The sequence below is a fragment of the Pseudorasbora parva genome, chromosome 14 (assembly GCF_024679245.1).
Source record: "Pseudorasbora parva isolate DD20220531a chromosome 14, ASM2467924v1, whole genome shotgun sequence".
Lineage (NCBI taxonomy): Eukaryota > Metazoa > Chordata > Actinopteri > Cypriniformes > Gobionidae > Pseudorasbora > Pseudorasbora parva.
Genome location: NC_090185.1, coordinates 23766464 through 23787188, shown reverse-complemented (window position 1 = coordinate 23787188; position 20725 = coordinate 23766464). Strand labels below are relative to the sequence as shown.

The window sequence follows — 20725 nt, the reverse complement described above, 5'->3', positions numbered from 1 at the left end:
TGCCCCACTAAAGAGTTATATACATTAAAAGAAATACAAGGAGGGCAGAGAGGGCTGCAACAATACATGCACACAACCAGTGAAAAACAACAGTGACAGAAAACTCTACAAAAACAAAGACCCCTCCAACACCTTTACCACCCTTCCCACCCATCTCCAACCTCCCCGGGGTCTATTCGTCCTAGTTGTTCCCACCAAAGTCCAGGTTGATCCAGCTTTACTCTATACAGTATACAATAGTCATGCAGAAAAAAAAGTGTCCCCACCTCTTTAAATGGGAGGAGTTTTTTTTTTTCATTATCTTTTAAATTAATGCTAGGAGCACTTAACACAATCAAGTTAGCTTTAAATAAAAATAAATTAACAGTTAAAGTTTGAAACTGAAATCATTAGAAAAAAACGATGCATATATTGGAAATTCAGCGTACTGTGATTTTGCTCTTTTCTGTCATCTTTCAATGTTTCTGTTTTTTTTCTTTCACACTCAAATCCTTTTCCTTTTGCGTCATGTCTTTCATTATAAACATTCAAATGTCTTTCTTTTATAAAGAATTATGTACCATCATCGATCAAAATAATAATAATAATAATAAACAAGAAATTGGCAAATGAGTGAACCAAACAACAACACCAACAAAAACACAATTTAACAGTATAAAGCTTCAAGTCACAAGTTCAAAAACTAACTATTATTAGTCTTAGCAGTGTTAGTGTACTCATTGTAATTAGCATTAGTTTAATCTAAATTACATAAACTTTACACAAAACATTTGAGGTATTTCAGAATCAATTGTCAACACCTTCCTGCCAAGTCCATGTGGTTTCCAATGGGAGAAATATAAGAGGGAAATGGTTTAATGTGTCTTCTAAAATGGCCTCATCTCCTGAATCACTTACAGCTTTTTAAATCTTTGATAACCAAACTGTCAGAAACAAACCTAAATCAATGTAAAATGTTAATTTTAGCAAACTATGTTAAAGTCCAGTATGGTAGACTATGTTAGAAGTTTATGATGTATGTTTATGATTTAAATTAGTGCTTATGAAAATAGGCCACATGTGGGTACAGTAGCCTACTGAGGCATTTTGAGTGAAATCATTGTGTAGCCTATGACATCAGAAATACAATGCTAACATTTACATATATTTTGCGAATATCTGACAGTGCAAATTACAAGAATAATGTAAAAGAAAGCTGGGCATTTTCACAGGGCTTTTAACCCAAATAATGATAAATTAAATTAAATTATAAATTAAATAAATACATTTGGCATTATTAAAGTGCTTAAACACCAGTGTATGTCAAACTCTGTGTATGCCCAAGTAGTGTACATTTAAATGTTCGAGTAATTGTGCAAGGTGCTGTTCACACAATAAGTAGGCCTACAAAAAGTATTCTTAAAACGCTTTTGGAAACGAGTTTTAATTTTTTTTTCAACTCGACTTGGCGCCTTTAAATCACGGCGGCGCGAGAGACTGAAAGGCCGCGAAAACGTGGATCGACGGTAGGTTTACACATAAAAACAAAGTAAAAAACAGCGAAAAATAACTTTTAAAAACGCGTTGTGTGTGTGAACTGACCCTAAGGTGTGTGCGCGTATGCTTCTGTGTGTATGTGTGCGTGTTCCAGAGCAGTCCCACCCGTTGTTGAAGGAAAAAGGCACTCAACTCAATCTGCATAGCAGCCGCATCCCTCAGTGTGGTGCTATGCAGTCTGACTGCACTGTAAGAATATGTATATTATGTATCTTATGTGTGAAACTCAATTTTTTTTCTGTTTGTTTGCACCTGTAACAGCTTTGGTAATGCTATTGGGGTTTTGGTATTTGTGTGTATTCCTCCCTTTGGCAGCACAGGATTGGCAGGTCAAAGAATCTTTGGTATCAGTGGCTGTTTCACAAACCACCCAGCTCAGTGAGGTAGCCACACTGGTTCTCACTACAAACAAAAGGTCAGTTTTATCAGCTAATGTACATATAGATGCCCGCTGATTTGTGTAGCACAAATCTGCTCTCTCTTAATGCTCATAACCAGGCCCACATGGAATCGGCATACATAATTCCGTGGAAAGATTTCTGCAGTTTTCCATAGAATTTGAATGCCAGTCATGCACAAAATTTTGCCATTCCTTGATTATTTGTTTATTAAATATTCTGGCTAATTTGATTATGCTTTTAGCTACACATTGCACCATGTTTAAATTAATTCTGCAGAATTCCACTGATTTTTCCACCATAGTTACGCAAATTCCATCCGGGCCTGCTTATAGCTCCAATGCTCAGAGCATTTTTGCATTATCAGTGCCGACATTTATCTGTTCAGCAAGTCCTGCAACATTTCCAGAAATGCTACTGTTGCATTCAAAGACACTAAAAAAAACTCCTCTTCGATTTTAAACATCTCCCCACGGAGGTAAGGTTGTGCCCTTGTTTCGCACCCATTTTGGCAGGGTTTTACGGAGGAATTTCGGGTGGAATTCTCGTTTTGTTTTGTTTACTCTTCAACAGAGCAGAGAGAGAGCAGTGTCTCTTTCATGGTCAGTGAAAGTTCCTTCCGTTGTGACCTGTGGTAGTTCACATGCAATGCAGAGATGTCCAGCTGCAGTCCTCCCAAGTTTGGTTATTCTTTTAGAAAGTCTTTTTTTCTTTTTCTTTTTTTTTCTTTTTCCAAATGACCGATGCCTTACGTATGCATGGATCACAAGTTTGATAAGAAATAGAAATATTTTGTACCAATTACCCGCTTTTATATTATGAAGAGAAAGTAAATGGGAGACAGATAAAGAGAAAAAAGGGGATTAGGGGTTTAAGAAGTTTCTGTTGAATTGCTGTAAAGCTATTTCCACCTTCTCAGTTGGTTATATCACAGACCAGATGTACTGAATGATTAATTATTTTCAGATTTTTTTTGTTTTTAAAAAAGACTCTGATTCTTTTTAAAAGATGATTGTTGGTTGCTATGGCACATAATGCCGGCTTGGGTGTGGACTCTGGCTGAGGGTATATGTGAACTTTTATATTAAGGCAAACATTATTGGCACTAGATTTTATGTAACTTTTGGACAGTGTTTACCCCTTGTCCACTTTGCAGGATAAACATAACGTTTGATTTGTCAGTAAGATTTCAGTTGTGTGTGAATGTACCATTTTGTAACAAATATTTCCATACGCGTTTAAAATGTGCCTCTCGTTGTGTTTGGCTGTACTTGTCTTGACCTTTGGCCTATCGTGTATCTATACAGAATGAAAAATATTCTATTCATAGTTGAAATGTCATAGGTCGCAGTTTTTTGAGATCAGAAAGGGTGCACCATTGCTGAAAATGGTCCAGTGTTTTGTCTCCAGACTTGATGACAGTTCTCAACTGATTTGACAGTTTGAGTTTGAGTATGTGAACATGCTTTTAACCACAAGTGCAGTGAAACGTCGCAGCTCAGGCAGCCCTCCATTTTCATCTGTGCAAAATAAACCGTATGGAGAGCCGTGCTGGGTGGACGCGCGAGTCCTTGTAGCAAGAGCTTGTTCCATTTCACCTTCAGTAGAGGTCGGCGTCCTTCGCTTTTCTGTCTGTATCGATTAGTCTCTCAATTCATTAGCTTAGCATATGATCTGAGAGCCTCAGAGAAACAACTGGCCATTAGGGAATTGTGCCGCCGTGGGCCAGAGAGTGATGATGCAGGTGGTGGCTTTCTTTGACAACCTCGCTTGAGTAACAAGCCGTCTGTGCTGTGAGCTTTGAAAGTGCTCGTTTGTCCTCTACTGCACTAACAGATCACTTCCGCTCACTTTTTTGTGATTTATTTGAATATGATGTGGTGCTTTTCCATTTGCAGATGTTTGGCTTGATTTTATAACAGTCCTGAAGAAGTAAAAGGTTGCATTTATGTGAAACGTCGCCATTTTTTTTGGCAGCAGTGGGATTGATTGGCACGCAACGGGTGACTATGTGAGGTTGGAATGAAAATCCAGTCTTAGCCGCCCAGGGGGAAAGGGGTTTAGATTTAAGCCTTGGAGAAGGTGGTGGCGGAGGTGCCCGGCTGTCCGGGGCTGGCTACATGGCCGTGATGGTGTTCTTCATGCCAGCGATCGACGCAGCGGCGACGCGCGTTCATGAAGAAGTTGCTGACAGTGCTGAGTTCCAGGCCCAGCTGCTGCGAGATGGTCATCTGCATTTCCTTCGAGGGCCGCTTGTTCTCCTTGAAAATGGCGATGAGCGTGCGCCGCTGCAGATCGGTGAAGACCAAGCGTTGCTTCTTGGGTGCCATATTGCGTTCCTTGTGCTGCTCTTGTTCTTTGCGCTTGCAGGCTGTGGGGATCAGGGGGGTGAATAAGAAAAGTTCAGGATAAGGTAAGTAGACAAAGAAAAAAATTATTCATTAGCCTCATGTTTGCTCTACATACGGAAATGCCCTATTTCAGAGCAAATTCCACAGATGAACGGCTTTGCAGGGAGTCGAAATTTTCAGACTCTCCTGTTTGGCTGTGGATTAATAGTGATTTAAGACAAATCCATTCTATCTCCCCGGAGGTCAAAAATCATCCCTTTAAAGAGAGCAGACAGAGCAGGCCAGCGGTGAGCACCTCAGCCTGGTCGTTGGAGACACTGCTGTTTGATTCAATATTAATGCAGTTTGGACTCACAGTAGGAGAGCGAGTGACTGGTATACAAAAGTAAGGGTCTTTGTGTGAAAGAAAGAAAGAAAGAAAGAAAGAAAGAAAGAAAGAAAGAAAGAAAGAAAGAAAGAAAGAAAGAAAGACGAAATTAAAAAACAAAAAGAAAGACGCATGGGGGATATTGACTCATCCTATTTTAGTGTGTATGTGTCTGTTTTTGGAGGTGGGGTCGTCCACAGAGACTTCGGTCTGAACGCCCCTCCAGCAGGTCTGTAGTCTGCGACTTCAAACAGAGGCCACTGGAGGGCACAGACCTAAGAGAGGCAGGGTATTTTCAAACTGCCTTTAACTCGCACCTCCCTGTATGTTTCTGTCCTGGCAACGCACAGAGAGAGATTCTGGCTGCCTACTTGAGGGCAGTAAACACTATGAGTGTTGCACCAAAGTGTTAGGAAACATGAGTACGCCAAGAAATGTTTTAGTTCCTTTACAGCTTGCTAATACACATTTTATTAAATGAAAAGATAACTAGCAGTTTTGACTTAACATACCTAATGGCAATGATATGTCACATTTAATTACATAGTAAAGAGGCGTAAATGTAAAATGAAAAGCGTGTAAAATATATTAAACCTAATATTTTGTTTTCAAATGCACTCACAGACCTTTTACTTCTCTCAGCGTTATTTGTGAATGGATCATTCAGTTCATACCTCCGTCACCTGTAAAAAGCAGCAGCTCTTTGCGTCTTACTCGGATTTTATCTGTGTGCGTTTGTGAAGTGACTGGAGCCAAACTGTGGTGCCATGTATCTAATTACACTGAGCTGAGGCCCATTGATCACGTCACCTCTCGCAGTCAAATCTGTTTACTACCGGCGTCTAACTGCCTGGACCGCATCCATCATATTCAGATTCTATATCAGCCACTCTGCGTTTACATGCGCTCGCGCACTCGCACGCCATTAAATGCATTGTACACTTGGAAGTGTACCGTTTAAATGTTGACCGTTCTAACGTGCCTATAATATTTGTTTTCGCATAACATTACTCCTATCGCATAAAGGTGTCTCGAAGCGCCGAGTCTAAAGTGAATGATGAAGCTTTAAAGCCTTTTAAAATGTTATTAGTCGTCTGTGGTGCTCGACTAAAATAACTACGCCCGCAAAAGCAGACCTCAGCGTATCTGACTGACGTAGACGACCTTTCAGCAAGATTTACTGGAGCCTTTTCTTTTTGAAAGTCATTTGCCTTTTGACAGTGGTTCTCAGTTCTTCAACACCACACGTTTAATATACAAACCTAGAAGGCTGTGTTTGGTGTTATAACCCGAGTCAACCAGCAGGTGTCGCTGCTGCTATTCCCTGGTGTAAACGGTTTACAGGCGTAAGATTTTGCAATCAATATTGATCGATCGGTTGGGAAGGGGGCCCTGATTACTGAACCAAGCGCGGCGTAGAAAAGGAAAAAAATCGATAGCTGCAGACTTTAGAGCTACAGTGAGCAGAGTGTGGGACAGAACCACAAATATATTGTACAGAAAAAATAAGCATGAGTGACAAAGAGTGAACTGAAGCATTCGGAGGGGATTTTTGACACTCTCGCTTAGCCCGTTTGATAAATTTTACAAATTCTAAACAAAACCACACTGTAGTTTTCTTTCTTTCTTTCTTTCTTTCTTTCTTTCTTTCTTTCTTTCTTTCTTTCTTTCTTTCTTTCTTTCTTTCTTTCTTTCTTTCTTTCTTTCTTTCTTTCTTTCTTTCTTTCTTTCTTTCTTTCTTTCTTTCTTTCAGTTGGTGCATTTATGACCAAGACCAGCAACCTTGTTCCTTATGAATATAGCCTATAATTGTAAACTTAATTTTTACAGTAGTTATTTTAGTTAATTTCGCATTACAAAACATGAAAAGGGTTTTCACATGATACTTCTTGGAGGCACAGCATAAGTGAAACGGCCGTTTCACAAAAAATGGGTGAAGTTTGATTGTTAATTCTGTCCTAGAGGCTACAAAGTTGTCGTTGTGCCATCAAGTTAAATGTGAAAATATGTTGCGGAAAAAGGTTGACATGTTTGTTTATATGTAAGCATGTGTGTGTGTGTGTGTGTGTGTGTGTGTGTGTGTGTGTGTGTGTGTGTGTGTGTATATATATATATATATATATATATATATATATATATATATATATATATATATATATATATATATATATATATATATATAATGCAGTATAACCTTAGTTAACTCTAGGCTACAATAAGATTAGTTGACTAGCCTATGCATTATTTTATTTTATTTTTCATGAAAAGCGCCCTTTTCGTGAAATGGCCCGTAAGATGTTCATGTAGCCTACACATTTCCACGACTGTGTTCTAGCACTTTCTCACTTGTATGCCTTGCAACACACCAATGATAGCGGGGTAGGCCTGTGGTGTTCAATACCGATCGATAAATCCGTGAATAATTCGTTTTTGGAATTCATTTCATTTAATTAATTAGAGTTCCATGAAAATTGTTCTGGTAATGATCCAGAAACTACGATATGCCTGCCTTGTGCCAATGGGGAGCTGAGTCTAAATTCGAAATAATACCAATTTAATAGCACTGCGTGCTGTGTAGTGTAGGGAATGACAAACGAGGACACACTGCAGTATGATTCAGAATAATGACTAAAGAAACCACAGCTGCAAGCGTCCATTTATGTATGGCCTATGATAGTGTTAATTAGTCTCGATGTGGGACATTAGCCAATCGCGGGAAGGCCTAGTCCTACGTCTTTAAATTACTCCGTATTCACCGCAAACGTTGCCTGTTTATTTTTTTAATAAATGAGGCAAGCTATTCGATTGCGTTTTGTAATGAGAGTAGGCCTACTTATATTAACCATTCTTAATCTTTCTTTTATCTTTTGTGTGCCTGTATAGCCCAAAAAGACTTTGAAAACTTTTATATAGACTGCACAGTCAGTCTAAAATAGGCTTATCTGAATTTTGAGGGGGGTAATTTAGACCACAGTTATGGAAGATTAGAATTAGAAAATTGAGTAGCCTAGCCTATGCTTCCGTTTCTTTTCTTCTTTTTTGTCTGCTAGTTTTGTGTTAATTGGTAAGGTCTTCTTGTAAACAAGATTGTGCTCAAGGCTCAATTTAAATACTCGACTAAATTTAGTGTAATGCAATAAGGAAAGATCAGTATGCTAATATTCAGGTAATTTGAAATAACAGCTCAACCTGTTAAAGTTGTTTAATTATTGAAGCCGTGACATGATAGCAAATCAAATTTTCTGGGCGCACTCTTTGGAAGTTCCGGTAAACTGATTTTAATATTTATATAGGCTATTTAAAACAAAACATGCTATGTTCATTTGTGCTTATGTAAATATAAAACGTTATCATGACAGAAACTTGAGAATGAAAGCATCCGATTAGCGTTCTGTTGCTATGGCAACCTGTGTAGTGAACTTTTTACTCTTCTTCTTTTTTGAAACTTGATTGAAAGGTATTCACATTTTTCCTGACGAGTTTTCGAATATGGGAGTCTCTTCCGGTGTGGGGAAGTTACACTTAAAAATAATCATTTAAATTAAAAGGTTGCTCTACAAATAATCCTTGTCAGTTTGACTGAATGAACTGTAAAATGTCCTTCATGTTCTCGTGCTCAGACTTAAAGAGAATAACAATATGCTTAGAATTTATATTTGACATGGTTTGACAAGAATATCTATAGCTCTTATCAGTCGCATCATTCTTTTCCTCCTGATTATTAGATTTTTTTCCTTTGTATTTTGATGTAACCATATGAAAAAGACAACATATAGGCCTACTGCATATTTGTGGTCTGCTCACCCGTTTTAATTTACAATAGGGTATCCCAATAATAATTTACTGGGATCCACTAAAAATCTCTTGTTTTTCTCCCAAAATCCTTATGTCTCTTTCCAGGTTTGTTTTCACACAAATGTAAATGTAATAGCCTTTTCACTTAATCCCCTTAAAGATAAAGATACAGATAAAGGCCTATTAACTATAGTGATATTTATTGCTGTGGAGCTAATAAGGGGTTATTCATGGTCTGCAGTAATTTGTTAAAGCTTTTACACTTTTAAATGTAATTTTAATGTTCGATGGTTGAAGGGTGAGTAGAATGTCATCTCATGTACACAGATTTTCGCTGATTGTTTACAGTTTAATGGAAGTTACTCCCATAATTCGAGCAAAGCGCCATGGGGCATAAAAATGAAGCTATACATCACACTGCGTTGCATTCTGGGGCAGTGCTTCCATATCCTAGACCTAGACCAAGAAGATGCAAAAGGGTTTGCCCTCTGCTATTGATACCGATACCTGCACCTTTTATTGCATTACATAATAATTGTATGTTTTCACAGTAGTTTTGTAACATTTTATACACAGTGTATCTGGTTAACATGTGGTGCTTAATGCAGAGCCAAATGATATCCAGCTTTACCTCTACGGATCTTATAGTTGGAGGGATAGAGTTATGAGTAAGGTCAGAGTGTGGTTGGACCTTCTAGCTCCACCAATTATGCCCAAATTACATCTAGAGAGGGGGAGCTGGACTTCCCACTCCACCACCCATGATTCTGTGGTGAGCAGCCTCTCCTGCTGCTTTAGCCGTCACATGATAGAAATGTCAAAATAAAAACATGCTGTTTTTAAATATATGTTTTAACACAAGACAGCCAAAATCCAATCCCTTGAAGCTTGCAATCAGTTTTGTTGTGGCTCTGTGCAAGTTCTGCTAATTTACAAGCCAACAAAATGCGAGTCATGCTCGCAAAGGTAATGTTACACCAAACCAAACCAAAAAAATACAAAACTTTCAAACACTGCTATGTGATTATTTTATTGAGTGATTAAGCGGAGGTTTAAATCTGACATTACTGACATTTCAAACCTGTAAGATTTTCGTTCATCTTCGGAACACAAATTAAGATATTTTGACGAAATCCGAGAGCTCTCTGAACCAGCCATCTGCAGCAATGTCATTGCAACTTTCAAGGCCCAGAAAGGTAGCAAAGATATCGTTAATTAAGTCCATGTGACTCCAGTGGTTCATCCTTATTTTTATGAAACGATGAGAATACTTTTTGTGTGCGTAAAAGACAATAAAAATAAAATAAAACAACTTTATTTAATAACTTCTCCTACGCTGTTGACATAGTAAATACAGTGCAGCGCTTCCAAGTGAGGACGTTGTGTATGGCTGGTTCAGAGAGCTCTCGGATTTCATCAAAACTATTTTAATTTGTGTTCCGAAGATGAATGTCTTACGTGTTTGAAATGACATGAGGGTGAGTAAACAGTGAACTAACCCTTTAATTGATTTGCTATCCGGCGTCTTCTCGTCACCTCAACCTGTTTTAGATGTAAAAGATGAATAAAGTGTTACATTGTCCAGTTTTCCCCCTGAACGATGATGTGAGTTATGGCAATTCTCAATGCAGCGCGAAGGACCTACATAAAATCAAAACACTGCCTTAAACTCACTAGCAGAAAGGCAGCACGATCCATCTAATATGGCATCTAAACAAGACTATAGCTCCGCCCCTTTTCAGCACTCGTTGTGTTTTGTCTTCCGGTTTGTATTTCCATAGCAAAAAGGTAATATCTTACAGATTCATGAATGAACTTCTCGTCTTAAAATCTTCCCAGTTTTCTCTTTTTTGTTTTTGACATCAGCTTTAAACATTACAATGCTCATGATAACGTTTGTTAACTCTACAATAAGTAAGTCCACTTAACCAGCCAATTAGGATAGGCCTACTCTTCAACAGTGATGCATAGAAAAATACAGAGCTACCGACAAAACGGAAGTTTAAACACAAAAAGGCTGCACGCTTGTTTCTCTGGCACATAAGCTTTATAAACTGTAGCAGTATATATTGACTAAACCAGCAGTCTATGTTCAGTGTTTCAGATGGTTTAGATTTTCAAAGCTTATGATGTGAATTGTTGATAAATTATTCATATTATTGCAGAATACAGTGTGTGCCTTTGAAGGTACAGTGAAATGTATGGGGCGAACTTTGACTACTCAAAGGCAGTATATAGGACTACATAGCTACATAGACCCATGGCAGGTTCTTGTCTTTGACGGTTAAACTTGGTTTCATCATGATCAGCTAATTGAAACTATAATAACCAAACTCCAGGGATTCAGTCCAAGGGTTCTTGACTTCACAATGTCTAAATAAATAAATAAATGGTGTCGTTTGAAAGCTGGAGGTGTGTGCGTGCTCTCTTGGATTTCAAGTGGGAGGACTGAGGGAGTGCAGGGATCGATGACTGGCCGCGCCGCTCAGCCGACCAGTCTGCCTAGAATCGATGCATAGAGTGCGGCTGAGCTGAAATTGGGAGCGGAGTGGCTCCCATAGAGGCCTATCCAACGGTGTTTAAAAAGTCAGTGTGTCATGAAATTGCCCTTGTATGAACATGAATTCTTATCATCAGCAACAATTCCGCTGTAGATAAGCAGGGATGTGTTTTGCATGAGTATGCCTATGTGCTGTGTAAATATATTTAACACCAGTGAGTGGAAATCAGAATTCATAATGGATAATCTGTTGGGGGCCTGGGTTTGGACTAATGTAAACAGCTGATATGTGGGGTTAGTATGCTGTGAGTGAGGCTTGTTGTAAAACATTACTAATTAGGTTACACCTTTTTCCAGTTGCTCTCTCTATCAGGTGGTCTGACTAAACAAGCACATGACTTTTAAAAGTCTCTCACCCTTTAAACAACTCACTGGTAGGTTACCATCCCTTTAGGACTTATCATGGATTGATTTTATCTTGTTCTCTTATTTGACTTATTGGATGTCTGCCGTTTTTATCAGTGAGACTTGGTGCTAATCGTCTCAAAGGTCGATGTTTTGACAGGGGGCGATTCTGCTGAGTTAGACATGTAGGAGGGTCGTGGGCGAGGTAAAGGGCCAAACCTGTGGTTTAAGGTACTGCATTTCTTTTCAGAAATGAGCATTGCTTATTAATGCTGACGCCATCATAACGCATGACTATTGTGGTGAGATCAATAATTGAACAGTCTAATAAAACTGTTCTTTAACTCAAACATCCGTTCTATTGACACACTGGAACGTGTTTGGTTGTAAAGACTGCTTGACCTACAATTACAGCGAAGTGAGTTTAAGAGGTCTGAAGGGTTGAGGGACCAAACACCCTGCACAAAGTCTCGAAAGAACATTTAAAACCTCTGAAAATACCACAGGATTAATCAATAGCTTTCATTTCTTGTGTGGGCTCAAGCTGTCATTGAACACGTACAACTGCACTCTCTTTATAAAGAGATTTCTGTCAAAAACAAAAAAAAGAGTTTTATAGCCTGATGCTAGAATAACATTTTCTAGCTTTTTTCTTTGTACTGCAATGGTGATCTGATCTGGAAAAGCGACATAACGTCAGGAACATAATCTTTTAATCACCAAAGAAACATGCACATCAAAAATATTATTGAAGATGGTCCTCTTTTTCTTTATTTGACTGTAACTTCACTGAATTTTTCAAAATGTTGACAAACTAAAGCTCTCTACAGCGTTGGAAGCACTTAACATTGTTGGGCTCTGGGTTTCACACACAGCGCTTTACAAGATGGTTTGATTGACTAATTTAGCAGGTTGTGGGCTCAATGTGTCTGTAAATGATGTAAACGCACACCATTAGAGTCACTGCTCTGTTAAATGGCCCCAGTCTCTCAGCCTCTGGAGGGTACATGTGGTTTTGAATCTGACCACACTGGCTAGTGTGAATGTTTACATTTTGTTTTGCTAATAAAAAGCTGTTCATCCATTGTATGTAAAATGCACTTAAATATTAATAATTTTAAAAAAATTAAGCGTCAAATACCCATTGGAATTAAATTCTTATAGCCTATATTTTACATTAGCAATTAGCCTATGCAAATTGTGAATGCAAATTTATTGTATCACTCACAATACAATTAATATATACAAATATATTTACAAAATTATGCTAAATTAATAATTTAATAAAAAATATAAAAAGTAGGAAAAGTGCATTTGTGCATACAGCCGAACTAGGTTTCAGGTCAGTGCTTCAGAAAATGCAGAAAGGGAAGTATATTTACTTACATGCCCAAGTGCTTTGTGCCGTGACTCAAACGATTTGGAGGCGTTGTTCTGTAATATCAGCTATGATAAAATTATGAAATCCCCCCTTGGTAAAATTTAGTGGTGACGCAATGCAATTTAACCCTTTGATGCTCTCCTCCTAGGCGGCACGGTCTCTTAGCAATTTGATTTAAAGGTCACTCTCTCCTATCGATCCATTTTGGCGGGCGAGCACAGAGATTGATCATGAAAATCTAAGCTCGCGGAGACAGTACTGCACGCATTATAGAGCAACACTGTTAGCCTATGGTGGCGCATCTGTAACTCCCTCAGTTATTTTACAGAACAGGTGTAAGGAGCTGTTTTTTTATGTAAGAGCGTAAAATTTACTTTGTATGTATATTTTACGCTCCTACATAAGAAAGCATAGGTTGTCTGACATATTGGCCATTACAGAAAAAAAAACAGGTTGTATTGTAATATCACGGTGCAAAGCAGAATAATATGTGGACAAATCACGCGCATATTCACGTTGTATCTAAATAGAAAAAACAAACTTATGTATGTAGTCTATTATTTCATATTGAAGTACGAATAGCGTAAATGTTTGAAACGCGTAACCCCCAAAAAAGTATTAAAATAAGGCGAAATACACAAAATTGAAATAGAATTCGCGTACGGAGGTTACCATAGCAACAGTGAGTTCGCTACTCGAGCTCAACGTAATCCAGTATGGCTACAACTTCAAACCAGCAGTGGGCAGTCCTAGTGTCATTATTTATCCTTTTATTTTCTGATATTTACAGTAGGCCATTATTTATCCTTTTATTTTCTGATATCAGGTTGATTAGCCTACCTATCGCTAAAAACGTTAGTGTTTAAGATTTAGGTTTTACGTCTTTATGTTGACATTTAGCTCGTATTAGAAAACTAATTGAGTAGCCTACCTCAACAGGACATTAGACATGATACATTTGAATCCATGAAAGTTATTACATAATCTGCACAATTCAGAAACACGCTAATATAGTAGGCCAAGGGGGAGGGGACGAAAGTGAATTTTCTCCAATTTAGTTTAGCTTAAGCTATTGAAAGAGCAAAACTGAAATCAATACAAATGCACTGCTTGTTATAGCAATAGACCCTACCTATGACGCAAGACTGTTTTAAGTCACATAGGCTATAGGACAAATCGTGAACGGTCATGGAATTTGAGAGGTAAACGATTAGGCTATCTTCGAATAGCCTACCTTTGAATAATCATTTAAAAACGTATTCCATGCATTTGTTTACCAAACAGGTGACCGTTTCTTCATTTTTCACTTCTAGCTCTATAAATTATTAAGGTCAGCATCGATCATTTTCTTGGCCTGCCAAAACCCGTCTCCCCTGAAAATGCCTCGATTCGCTAATCCTAAATCAATTGCGTCCATCCTCGTGGGCTGGGAACTGGAGGCGAGACTGGAAGTCATTTGATGAGGAGGAGGATGATGATGTTGAGTGAAAAGCAAACACTCTACTTAAAAAGTGTGTGTGTGTGCTTATATATATATATATATATATATATATATATATATATATATATATATATATATATATATATATATATATAATATAACAAATGTGTGTGTGTGTGTGTGTGTGTGTGTGTGTGTGTGTGTGTGTGTGTGTGTGTGTGTGTGTGTGTGTGTGTGTGTGTGCTATATAAGCACACACACACACTTTTTAAGTGGAGTGTTTGCTTTTCACTCAACATCATCCTCCTCCTCCTCATCAAATGACTTCCAGTCTCGCCTCCAGTATAAATATATAATATATAAAATATATAAAGTAGGCTAGGCTATTAATCCTAAATTGATTGATTAGCCTACGCTATAGTTTAACAGAGGTCAAGTGAAATGAATAAATAAAAAGATGGGCACGGTGGTGGGTAGCCTATAATTCTCATATTAGCAAGAGATTTGTTAAGATGTATTAAATCACATTTGGTTTAAATATATAGGAAGCGCCCCCCCCCCCCCCCCAAAAAAAAAACAACTCGTCGTGATGCATCGCGTATAAATAAAGATTAACTTCAATATTGTTTTATTCTTTCCTCCGTGCACTCATATGACTAGAGACTGCATATGATACACAGTCAAATCTACATCCTTCCTTCTAACGAAACAGTAGGTAAATCCAGAGTCCAGTGGGAGAGAGTGCTGAGCCGGTATAATTGATAGATGTACTGGCTATCTTTATTGATCGCTGTATTGATTGGGCCAAATACATTGAGATGGAGTGTGGAATACGGCACAGATGCTGAGACGAATAGTTTTTCATCGTTAATGCAATCTTTAACCATTGCGCATTGCGTATTATTTGAGGTTTGCACTTTTTCTGTCAGAATTAAGCGCTACCATATCTGATTTGCCTTAGGCTATATATGCTGCTTATATTTTTCGTTTTTATTACATATATTAAAATATTATTATTGTTTGTTTTCTATCACGAATCCATACTGTCAAAAAAGAAAAGAAAACGCTTCAGCGCCCCAGAAGAACAATACCAAATGATCCAGACACGGGCATTTTCACATTAGCCAAGCAGTGCCACGACATTGATTTTTGTGACTGTGATGAATTTGGAATAGTAATTTGAATTTATTGATTGATGTAGTGAACGAGTATTCCCAGACTCTGAAACACAACCCCCCAACTTCTACATGGGCGCTGAGCATAATGGCTCATTTAAATTGCACTTGCCTTTGTTATTTGCATAGCATAGTAATTCCTCGTTGAGCTAAATGTAGCCTACTATAGTTCCGGAACGTGCAAGTGCTTTATTTTATAAAACGTATTAATTATCCCAGGAATGACGGGGTTTGTCAATTTACAGTTTTTCAGCAAGTTATAGCACAATAAAATAGACCACAGTGAATGAACTAAAAGTCTCTTTTAAGCAGGCTAAATCATTTATATAAATATATTTATATACATATATAATATATTAAATGGTATTTTAAGGGTCAGACTTTACAGTGTTCGTGTAATTTATTAAAGTGTCATGGATTGTTTGTAATGTGGACGCATTTTAAAGTATAAGGCCAGTGGAACTGAAGAAAAAGGCTAAGTTTAGCCGACAGGCAATTAGTTACCATATCTAAGTTACTACCTGTAGCAAAGTTCGTCTTCCTATGGTAAATCCTTTTTAATAGGGTGTGGAAGAAGAAAAAAATCTCAATGCCCAATTAGCTTTAACAGCAACGGCACTTAAGAGGACAATTGAATAGCGTTTAAATCTTTATTTACCAGAACAACTTTAAATGCGCAAAGGAACAATTTACATTCCATTAAGTGCTTTTCAACGGGGCATTGACTGGAACTAAAATATGCCACTATATCCTGGTTAATTGAACCCACAACTGAAATACGACGTGAGGCGATAGGTTTTGACGGGTCAGCGGGCTCTATTCCAACCGTTATCAAAGGTATGTTCAGTAGCCTACACACACTGTTTGTTTTTTGTTTTTATTTAATTTTCTACATTTTATGTGGGCACATTTAAAGGTCAAGGTTACCAATTTGTTTTAGTTTGTAGTACACACTGTTTTAGTTTGAAGCTAAATGAAAATTTATGAAAAGAAATTAAACTGAGGAGGAACCAATGTTGGTGCAAAACTAATGCTTGTTAATGTCTTGAAGTCATTGGAACCACATTGTTTTGAAGAAATCTTTATTTTAAAAAAGTCAATTTTTTTACTTGCAATGTTGACCTGCAATGGTCTTTTCACAAGCCTTGAACACCTGCAACAGGCCGCTGATGGAGTGGTGTACTCGTATGTAAACACACTGATTTCCTTGCTCCAATCTTAAACACATTCTAACAATTTTAAATTATGTATAGCTATATTTGCTCAGGTTATTAGCAAATATATTAAATGGAATAGTTTTAGATGCTTGTAAAATAGCCTACTTGTTCTAGTTTTTTAAGGATTCACTGCTTTTGTTTAATGTATTATTCATATAGCCTAGTCTGTTTTTATTATTATTATTATTATTATTTATTATTATTATTATTATTATTATTATTATATTTCTGGATAGGCATAGATACCTTCAAATGAACCGTGAGAAATCAAGCACAAATATTAGAACAAATAATTTTAGGTCCATGCACAGTGTATTGATCACATTATTTAAGATAGGCCTAATGCAAGGAGATAAAATAATTTGTATGACTTTTTAATTTTTTTTTTGTTTTTGTTTTTTGCACGAGCAGACTTCAGTGACCCTCACTCACCTGCAAGCCTAAGGGCTGACATGCGTTGGAACTCTGGTTCTTGCAGCCACTTCCACATCCGTCTGAACGTCTCTCGACCTGACTTGAGTTTACTCCAGGGTTTGGGATTCCGCAAGAGGTCCGAGAGAGTACCTTGCGAGCGACACAAGATCCTCTGGGCAAAGATGGCCTGTGGGATGCTGTACCTCTTTAACTCCGCCGTTATTCGCTGAGCCACCTCCTTGGTGTTGATCTCCTCCACCTGCCCTGACCCACTGCCCTGTCCGCCGCCTCCCGCTGCTTGCCTGTCCCGCTCCGAGAGCACCGACCCATTCGCCTGAGAATGCGAGTGACTGTGATGGTGGTGGTGGTGGTGGTGGTTGATGCCGTTGAGAGAAGACATGATGCCCGCTCCATGCCCGCCTAAACCTCGCGCCAGGTGCTCTTCGCCCCGGCCGAGCATCGCAGCGTGGGACTCGAAGCCTCCCGTGGAGATCATCTTGTCGTTCCCCAGGTGAGCACTCGGACCGTACGCGCCCAGAGTCTGTTGAGAGTTGTGCAAAGACCCAAGGCCATTGGAAAGAGGCGATAAAGGTTGTCCCATCCCGGACAAGTCTTTGGAGTAGTGGCCGTATAGGTTGCTCATGGACGCGAGGCCCCGGTCATCCCGCATCAGTGTGAAGCTGCCGCTGACATTCCCGGCGGTGAGACGCTGGTGCGCGGGATGGTGATGAGCGTGAGGGTGCGGGTGATGGTGAAATTTCTCTGAGACGTTGGATATGGGAGGCAAATGGTGCTGCAGCGGCGTCAGGGTGGTGTAAGTGCTGCTCAGACTCATGCTCGAATCGCACGACATGGTCATCGCTGGATGGAGTGGACCGGACAGCGAATGGTCCGTGCGATACTCCCCGGCCCCGTCCAGTATTGAGGCCATGCTGGACACCATCGCTGACCTCCCGTGCGATGACACCAAGTTCCTATGGGTCGTCGACTGTCGCGCATGAGGAGAGTTCATCAAGTCCCCCGTTTGATGGGAGTGTGACACGCCGTGCAGATTCCCAATGTTTTCCATTGTAAGTTCCATTGTTGAAAGACACTGTTTCCCCCCTCTCTCTCTTTCCTTTCTCTCTCACACTCTCCCTTCCAATAAATTTTAAACGATCTCAAAGCCGCGCGCCATTGATCCCCGAGATCTTCAGTGTTAGTCAATCCAGCATTTCAGCACGCACATGTAAGTACGCCTGGTGTCTAAACGCTTGTATCTATCGCCGTGGCGCGCGTCTTACTACTGACAGTCGAAGCTGACCGAGTGAGAGTGTCTGTCTCGTGACCGCGCAATATATTAAGATGTGTGTGCACGGGCGCGCGCACCCCACAAAATAAAGGTTCTTCGGTGATTCTTGGATTCAGCAAAAAACATATATTTTCTACCCAGAACTAGGCTATTTCTTGTATGTAGGGATCTTTAGTTATTTTTTATGTTTCATTATTCAGTATCTTCAGTCTATTGGTTTCTGGTTTGTTTGAAGCACCATCAGGATGTATGCGTTTTCTAAAGGTGTTTTCTTAATAACATTATTATTATTTTACATATTATTTTCTTTACATTTACACAATATTTTAAACTTATTCAAGATGCAAAAGCCTTTTAACGGTTGTACACTGACACAGTTAGGACTAGGGCTGATCACCAATATTATCTGTTGCAGATGATTCGCTTCTCTCACAATTCGTCCCTCAGCTGTTTTAAAATATGAGACTGAAATCGAGTGTTTTTACTTAGGTTATATGTGGTGCATCCTTACACTTTTGACACCAGTGTTGTTGTGAATTATTGGGGATTCCTTTATGGACATGATTCATCTGTTTCTCCTGATAAAGTTGCTCAACTTGGCGCCAGTGCGCGACATCTTAATGGTTAAATATTAATGGGTTTCCCAAACCCCAAGTAGCCTAGATAAGATAGTCAAATTCCTTTTGAATGACATGAGATCACATGATTAATCATATCATATTTGTGTTAATTGCTTGAAAGTTCGAAGAAATGTAATTATCAACCAAAAGGGCTATTTGCTGTTTTATAAGGCTGTATTGTGGCAGAAACTGACGTGATGTAATTAACGTCATGCTTTGAACAAACAGGGGGAAAAAAGATTAAAAAAACGGGGAAACAAAACCATTAAAACAAAGAAAGGAGAGCCAAACAAATAAACGCAAGGATAATACGTATAGGCCTACTTCATATTCATTCTTTTTGGCCATTATACTCACTTTCATTAGACAAAGTTAAATGTGTATTTTTCTGTTGTGTACCTATTGCGCATGGAAAACCTGCAAATGTATCATTCATTTTTTTACTTTGTTGTTCCATTCAGGCCTGCCATTTGTAATTCAATAGCCTAGACTTGAGCATATTGGCATGTAGGCTATTTAGTTTACTGTTAGAGATTTATATTTCACTGTATTTTATATTGCGTTTTATTTCAACTTTAGAAAACAATAATAAAAAAAGATAGCATAACAGCTCACACTGCTAAAATTAATTTTATGGCATAAATACGACAATGCATAGTGTCCCCCCCCCCCCCCCCCCTCAGATGATCACTTCCGGTTCACGCCTATTAAAGCCTCAGTCGCTGATCAATAAATTGATCATTCAGAGTGGGATGGGCAATAAATGTAATATATTTGTTTTCTCTGGGCTTGCTAAGGGGAAATTCCCATTGTCACCGCACTATCATAAGCCCACTCATTTATTTGCAGTCAATAAATAAAAAGGAGGAAAAACATCGATATATTTATATAGCCTACCAAAAAAGACCCTTTCTTTTTGGTCGAATTTCCTTGGATCTTAATCGCTGGAAGAGCCACAAATAGCTTATGTGCATAACAGGCCCAGAGCAACAACATGCACAAGCACAACATGAAACTTCACCATTCAGCTTCACTGCAAATATTCAGACAGGAAAATAAAATTATATTAGGATATAATTGTGAATAGGACGTTAGAAAAAGCATCCTTGTCCGTTGGGATTGCTGTTTCTTTATTGATCTCTGCAATCAGTGTTATTGAAAATAAATTAAGACGCTACAAATCTTTGCTGCAGCTTTGCAGAATTGTATTCACGGTCCTTTCACTACTTAGGCCTATACTCTAATAAAGTGTAACTAGGCTATATATTTTAAGTTAGGGAACGGTTTATTTGATCATATGCAACTTAAGCTTTATTATAGGGTAGCCTATATTAATTGAGAACATCTAAATTAACTATAGGGGTTAGTGATATGATAATGTTATGAGTCGGCCACGACAAAAAAGGTTTCAGATATTTCTGGCTCGTATATCTGGACACAACCACAATTGATTATTGCATTGATTTGGTCCTTGCTATTTACAAAATCATGCTCTGCTATGACAGGATAATTGAAAGCGGTTTAATGTAGAGATGCACAGTAACAGCTGATGCGTTTTCTTTTGAGAAGATCGCCAGTTAGTTTTGATAATTGTTTTTACATATCGCCATTTATGATATTGCAACCCAGTCTCAAGGCAGTTCGTGACATAGTCACGAATTTTGATCTATTGATTGGATATTGGCACCGTATATTGCAGTGCCTTTACCGCCTGTCGATTTATGTATTTATTATTTTGTACATATTATATTTGCTTAAGTTTAACATAAGATAAACGGGTGACAATTATCAATTTTTGTAGATAATATCAATGGTTTATCAGATTAAATGAATA

At 38.5% G+C, this 20725-nt stretch overlaps 1 protein-coding gene across 1 annotated transcript; it reads right to left on the bottom strand.

Annotated features, from left to right (window-relative positions):
- Positions 1–1512: 1512 nt before the first annotated feature.
- Positions 1513–18271, bottom strand: onecut3a (one cut homeobox 3a). The gene is made up of 2 exons (XM_067414831.1): positions 16999–18271; positions 1513–4305 (listed from the first exon to the last, which is right to left on the bottom strand). Exons 1-2 carry the CDS (start codon positions 18059–18061, stop codon positions 4001–4003), a joined length of 1368 nt encoding a protein of 455 aa, XP_067270932.1. The 5' UTR covers positions 18062–18271; the 3' UTR covers positions 1513–4000.
- Positions 18272–20725: the final 2454 nt, after the last annotated feature.